The 6952-nt window shown below is 58.3% G+C and overlaps 1 protein-coding gene across 1 annotated transcript; it reads right to left on the bottom strand.

The window, feature by feature from the left end:
* Positions 1–444: 444 nt before the first annotated feature.
* On the bottom strand, positions 445–6432 carry LOC119947155 (monocarboxylate transporter 13-like). Its single transcript, XM_038768717.1, has 4 exons — positions 6234–6432; positions 5936–6079; positions 4017–4763; positions 445–1053 (listed from the first exon to the last, which is right to left on the bottom strand). Exons 1-4 carry the CDS (start codon positions 6430–6432, stop codon positions 746–748), a joined length of 1398 nt encoding a protein of 465 aa, XP_038624645.1. The 3' UTR covers positions 445–745.
* Positions 6433–6952: the final 520 nt, after the last annotated feature.

Here is a 6952-nt window from a genome sequence, read left to right as displayed (position 1 = left end):
ATCTGTAAAATGGGGACTAAGACTGTGAGCTCGACGTGAGACAGGGACGGTGTCCAGCCTGATATGCTTGGATCTACGTCAACGCTTAGAACAGTTCTCCACACTTAACAAATACCATCGCCACCGTCATTAACCAGGGCAGAAGATGAAGCAGAGAGGCAGCATGGCCTAGCGGAAAGAGCACGGGCTTGGAAGTCAAAGGTTCTAATCCCGGCTCCGCCACGTCTGCCGTGTGATCTTGGGAAAGTCACTTCTCTGTACCTCAGTTCCCACATCTGTAAAATGGGGATTAAGACTGCAAGCCTTATGTGGGACAGGGACTGTGTCTGACCTGATTACCTTGTATCTACCCCAGCACTTAGAACAGTGCTTGGCATATAGAAAGCACTTGACAAATACCACACTCATTATTATTATTATTATAATTAGGGCACCAGCGCAGGACTCAGTCCACGCTGGCGCCTGGGGAGGCCTCAGATCCCACCTCACCTGGGCGGAATCCAAAGGCCTGTACCCTGTGACCTCTGTTTCCTGCCCTGTACCAGCCTGCAGCAGAGAACAGAACAGGGCAGATGCACCCGTTCACTTAAGGCATGGATCGTGGGCATGAGGGAAGTCAGGGCAGTGAAGAGAAGGGACACAAGCTGGGGTTCCGGGGGGCCTCCCTTGCCCACTGGCACCATCGTGCTTGGAGCCTGTCCACTTCAGCCCCTCCCCACTGAGGGCAGGCACCCCAGAAGTAGTCTCAGGATCGGGGAAGGTCGAGCGGGGGAGACACCCAACTCAGACCCTGGGGATAAAGCCAGGTGTCCGAACCCTCGCCCTGCTCTCCCCTGGGCCGCCCCTCCTCCCCAGAGCAGCCCAATGGCAGAGAGGCCTGAGCGCCGTCCGTGGTGGCCACCGTGGGGTCCCCGTTCACGGTGGGGGCATCCCGGGGAGCCGAGCAGGAGAAGAAGTCAGGCAGGGTGAGGAGGATGGCGCTGCCGGCAAGGAGGAAGCCTCCGGCCACCATGAACGAAGCTGTGAAGTTTCCTGTCTGGTCACGGAGAAAGCCTAGAACCAGGAGACAGAGACAGAGGTGGGGCCATCGGTGACAGAACATTCAACCAGGTGGCAGCAGGCCCCATGTGCCACACAGGCCCAGGCCCCAGAGCCACCTTGGGACCAATGCCAGCCCACGGGGGTCACGCCAGCCCCAGCGGGCACAGCTGCCAAGAGGCCTTCCCTGACTCAGCCCTCCTTTCCTCTTCTCCCACTCCCTTTTGCGTTGCCCTGACTCGCTTCCTTTATTCATGGCCCCTCCCAGCCCCACAGCACTTGCGTTCCTATCTGTAATTTATTTATATTAATGTCTGTCTTCCATTTAGACTGCAAGCTCACTGTGGGCAGGGAACGTGTCTGTTATTGTACTGTACTTTCCTAAGACCTTAGAACAGACTAAGCCCCACTTTTCCTCTGCTTCTCCTCCCTTCCCCATCGCCTCGACTCTCTCCACAGCACTTTGTGTATACATGTACATATTTATTATTGTATTTATTTTATTAATGATGTGTATATATCTATAACTATTTATTTATATTGATGCTATTGATGCCTGTTTACTTGCTTTGTTTTGTTTTGTTGTCTGTCTCCCCCCTTCTAGACTGTGAGCCCGTTGTTGGGTAAGGATTGTCTCTGTTGCTGAACTGTACTTTCCAAGCACTTAGTACAGTACTCTGCACACAGTAAGGTCTCAATAAATACGATTGAATGAACTGAATAAATGAATGAACAGTGTTCTTCATACAGTACAGCACTTAGAACAGTGCTTTGCACATAGTAAGTGCTTAATAAATGCCATTATTAATTACTGGCTTAATAAATGCCAGTAAGCGCTCAGATACAATGAATGAAGCCCTCCCCTGCCAATCTCCTGCCGAGAGCCAAGCTCCCACAGCACCATCCCAAACTCCCCACTTTTTAAAAGAAAAAAGTAGTACTTTTATGCACTTACTACATGCCCGACACTGTACTAAGAGCTGGGGTAGATACAAGCCAATAGGGTTGGATACTTTCCCCGCCCCACATGGGGCTCCCTATCTTAATTCCCATTTTCCAGATGAAATAACTGAGGACCAGAGAAGTGAAGTGACCTGCCCCAGGTCACACAGCAGGCAAGTGGCAGGGTCGGGATTAGAACTCAGGCCCTTCTTGACTCCCGAGCCCATGCTCTCTATCAATTCGTGCGAGGAGGAGCGGGCACTGCCGCCCTGGGCAGGTAGCAGGAAATCCCAGAGTCTCCTCGGACACCGAGACATCAGCTCCCATTCCCTGTCTCCCTTTCCCACCCCAGTCAATGATTGCCAGACCCAATGTCCCTGCTCTGCTCCCCCCTTCCAGGTGAACTCTGATCCCCTGGGGCAAGCCAGCTGGCCAGGGGAGCAGGTGGAGACTGGCGATTCTGCACACCCACTATATACGTCTGGCCCAGCCCGGCCCTTCGTGGAGAGGTGAGGGCACTGGAGGTTGGGCAGGGGGCTGAAGCCGGCCAGTCCACGCCCGGGGAGAGTGACCCCGAGCCGGTGGCAGCCCCAAACTTCATCAGCACCTCTCCGGGGATGGAAGATGCAGAAGCGGCACAGCCTCGTGAATCCGAGGACCTGGGTTCCAATCCCGACTCTGCCGCTTGCACGCTGCGTGACCTCCGGCATGGCCCCTATCTTATTTCTCTGGGCCTCATTCCCCACGTCTGTAAAATGGGGATTCAATACCTGTTCTCCCTCTACCTTAGACTGTTCATTCACTCACTCAATCGTATTGAGGGCTTACTGTGTGCAGAGCACTGTACTAAACGCTTGGGGGAATAAACAATAAATGGACATTCCCTGCCCACAATGAGCTGACAGTCTTGATTGCGAGCTCCATGTGGGGCAGAGAATGTGATCGCTTTGCCTGTCTCCCAGCGTGTAGCACAGTCCTTGGCACAGAGTAAGTGCTTACTCATATTATTATAGAATGGAATGGAGGAAGGTGCCCGGGAGAAGAAATAAAGGCAGGGGTGGCCTGGCAGTGCCAAGGAACCCCTGCTTTGCTAACTAGATGGGAAGTCCCGTTAGGGCGTAAGGTCCTCGACAGCAGACCTTGTCTTTAACTCTTCTATTGGACCCTCTCAAGTGCTCAGTACAGTGGTCTGCACTGAGAAAGAGCTCAGGCAACACCACTGATTGATTATAAGCTCTTTGAGGGCAGGAATCATGTCTACTACTTGTCTGCCGTGTGACCCTGGACAAGTCACTTGACTGCTCTGGGCCTCAGTTACCTCATCTGTAAAATGGGGAGACTGTGAGACCCATTTGGGACAGGGACTGTTTCCAACCTGATAGGCTTGTATCCTCCCCAGAGCTTGGCACAGTGCCTGGCACATAGTAAGCGCTTAACAGTATCAGCATGATACAGTATCATAGTAAAAGTTATTATTATTATTACCAATACTTGTATAACCCTCTCCCAAATGCCTGCTACAGTGCTCTGCACATAGTAAACGCTCAATACACACCACTAATGACGGTGATGATGACACTAAGTGCTCAATAACTACAGCTGATTGATTGTACACTCCTTGAGGACAGGGATTGTTAACTACTCTGCCGTATTGGACTCCCCCTAGCATTCAGCTCACAGTAAACGCTCAGTAAATACCACCGATGGATTGTTGGCTCCATGAGGGCAGCGATCCATAGTCTGTGGAATTGGACTCTCCCAAGCATTAAGCAATCAGCACGTAGTAAGCACTCAATAAATACCACTGGTTGACTGGGGGCTCGAAGACAGGGATCGTGTCTACCAAATCTGTATTAGCGGACTCTCCCAAGTGCCTAGTACAGTGCTCCGCACGCACAAAGCGCTCAATAAATACCATCGACCGATGGTTTGGTTCACCCCCGCCCTGGTTGGTCGGCCTGGCCCACGGGTGCAGGGGATGGTAGCCAGGTCCCCCTGCCCCCCACCCCCCGGGACGTCCCGTCCACCCTCCTCACCAGAGAGCGGGGCCCCCAGCAGCCCCCCGACGCTCTCCATCATCTGCAACAGCCCCAGCGAACTGAAGGCCCGCCCGACCCCGACCAGCTCGGGCAGCGCCGAGAAGGCCACGGGGGTCAGGGCCCCCGAGAAGAAGCCGTAGGCCCCGGCCAGGATCACCAGCGGGGCCCCCCGATCCGTGCGGGGCAGGGGCAGCAGGGCCAGGGAGAGGCCGGTCAGCGCGGTCCAGAGCGCCAGCAGGCGGGAGGGCCGGCAGCGGGCCAGGTCGCCCAGGTAGCCGGACACCACCCGGCCCAGCAGGTCGGTCCCGGCAGCCGCCGACACCAGCAGGGCGGCCCGGTAGGGCTCCCAGCCCACGTCCTGCGCGTGGGCCACCAGGTGGACGTAAGGGATGAAGTAGCCGGCGTTGACGAGGGTGAGCGCGGCCGCGTAGCGGAGGAAGGGCCCGTGGCGGAGCAGGGCGGTCAGCTGGGCCAGCGGGCCGGTTTGGGCCTCGTCGTCCTCGGGCAGCCGCAGCGGCCGCAGCAAAGCCCCGCAGGCCACCACGTGGAAGGACAGGGCCGACAGGATCAGCAGGGCCCCGCGCCAGGCATAGTGCTCCACCAGCCACTGAAACAGCGGGGAGAAGGCGAAAGACGAGAGGCCCACGCCCGTCAGGGCCAGCCCTGTCGCCAGGGACCGCCGGCGGCGGAAGTATCGGGACACGCAGGCCACCGACGGGGTGAAGATCAGGGCCCAGCCCCAGCCTGGAGGGACGGAGAGAGAGAGAGAGAGAGATAGAGAGAGAGAGAGGAGGGTGAGGGAGAGAAAGGGGGAATGAGAGAGAGAGAGAGAGGGAAGAGAGAAAAAGGAGGAAAGAGAGAAGTGGGGGGAGAGAGAAAGGAGGGAGAGAGGGGAGAGAGAGAGGAGGGGGGGAGAGAGAAAGGAGGGAGAGAAAGGGGAGAGAGAGAGGAGAGGGGGAGAGAGACAGAGGGGGAGAGAAAGAGAAGGGGGAAGAGAAAGAGAGGAAGGGGGAAGGGGAGAGAAAGAAAGAAAGGAGGGAGAGAATGAGAGAAGGGGGAGAGAGAGAAAGAGGGGAGGTGAGATGGAAGAGGGAAGAAAGAACAGAAAGGAAGGGGGACAGAAAGAGAGGGAGGGGGAGGGGGAGAGAAAGAAAGAAAGGAGGGAGAGAGTGAGAGAAGGAGAGACAGGAAGAGGGAAGGACAGATGGAAGAGGGAAGAAAGAAGAGAAAGGAAGGGGGAAAGTGGGGACAGAGGGAGAAAGGGGGGATAGACAGAAAAGGGGAGATGGAGAAGGGGGTAGAAAGAGAGAGAGGGAAAGGGGGAGAAAGAGAGAGAGAAGGGAGAGAAAGAGAGGGAAAGGGGGGAGAAAGAAGAGGGGGGAGAGGAAAGCAGGAAGGAGAAAGGGGAGAGAAAGAGAGGAGGCACAAAGAGATACGGAGTGGACAAACAAAGAGATAGAAGAAGGGGAAAGAGAGAAGAAGGAGAAAGGGATAGAATTGGACAGAGAGTGGGGTCCCCCATCCTTTGGCCCTCCCCTCCCCCACTCAGCCCCCGCCCCTGACCCTCAGTTTCCCACCGTTCACTTCTCTTCCCTGCCGCCACCCTCCCGTTCAGGGCCCCAGCCATCCGCTAAACTGTCCACTCCTCGAGGCCGGAGCTAGTCTCCACCGGCTCCACTCTATTACAGTCCCTCCCCCCAGGGCTTAGCACAGGGCTCTGCACAGGGCAAGTGTTCAATACACACCCCTGGCTGACTGATCTTCCGTTGCCGCTTTGCACTTCCCCAGCGCTTAGTCCAGTGCTCTGCACACGGTAAGCGCTCAGTAAATACGACTGGGTGAATGGATGATCTCGACCGACCGTGCCTTTAGTGTGATGAGGAGGAAGTAGGGGGGAGGAGGAGCGGAAGACTCACCCGAGAAGAGGCCGATGGAGAGGTAGAGGTGGGTGAGGCTGGTGGCGAAGGAGGCGAGCAGCATCCCCAGGCCGGCCAGGACGCCCCCGGCCATCACCACGGGCCGGGCGCCGAACTGTGTGCTGAACGCGCTGCCCACCGGGCCTGGGGGGAGGGACACGCGGTCAGTGTCGCGGGGCCCGGGTCATCAAGCGCTTAGCCCAGTGCTCTGCACACTGGAAGCGCTCAATAAATACGGTTGAATGACTGAATGACTGAATGAATGGACGGTCCCCCGAGCCCCGCCCCCGCCGCTCACTGCCGAACTGCTGCACGGCGATGCCGATGGAGGCGATCCAGGAGACCCGGGCCACGGGCTCCTCGAAGGCCGCCACGAACTCCACGAAGAAGACGCCGAAGGAGCGCAGGACGCCGAACACCAGGGCGGACTGCACGAAGGCGGCCAGGACCACCGCCCACCCCCAGCCCCCATCGGGGGGCTCCGCCGCCAGCGACATCCCGGGACCCCCGGGACCCCCGGGACCCCCGAGCCCAATTACGGCCCGCCTACGGCCCGCCCCGGGGGCGGCGCGGTACAGGCGGGGAGGCGGGCGGGTGGACGGGCGGCCCTCGCCATGCCGCGGCCGCCAAAGGTGCAGGGCGGAGGGCGGAGGGAGGAGGCGGGCGGGTGGGAGGGAGGCAGGGAGGCAGGGGGCGGGGCCGGAGGGAGCGCCGACGAACCCGATTGGCTGCGCTCCCCCCGCCCGCCAGAACAAGCCACTCTCCCTTCCCGCCTCCCCCTCCTATTGGCTTCGCCCGCATAAGCCACGCCCCTTCCCCCTCCTCCCCTCCTATTGGCTCCGCCCGCACAAGCCACGCCCCGTCCTTCCTCCCCTCCCATCGACTCCGCCCACGCAAACCACGCCCCTTCCCTCCCCCCTCCTATTGGCCCCGCCCATTCTCACAAGCCACGCCCCTTCCCTCCTCCCCCTATTGACTCCGCCCGCACAAGCCACGCCCCCTTCCATCCTCCCCTTC

Source organism: Tachyglossus aculeatus, chromosome Y4, assembly GCF_015852505.1.
Source record: "Tachyglossus aculeatus isolate mTacAcu1 chromosome Y4, mTacAcu1.pri, whole genome shotgun sequence".
NCBI classification, from domain to species: Eukaryota; Metazoa; Chordata; class Mammalia; order Monotremata; family Tachyglossidae; genus Tachyglossus; species Tachyglossus aculeatus.
This window is presented reverse-complemented; position numbering and strand designations above follow the sequence as displayed.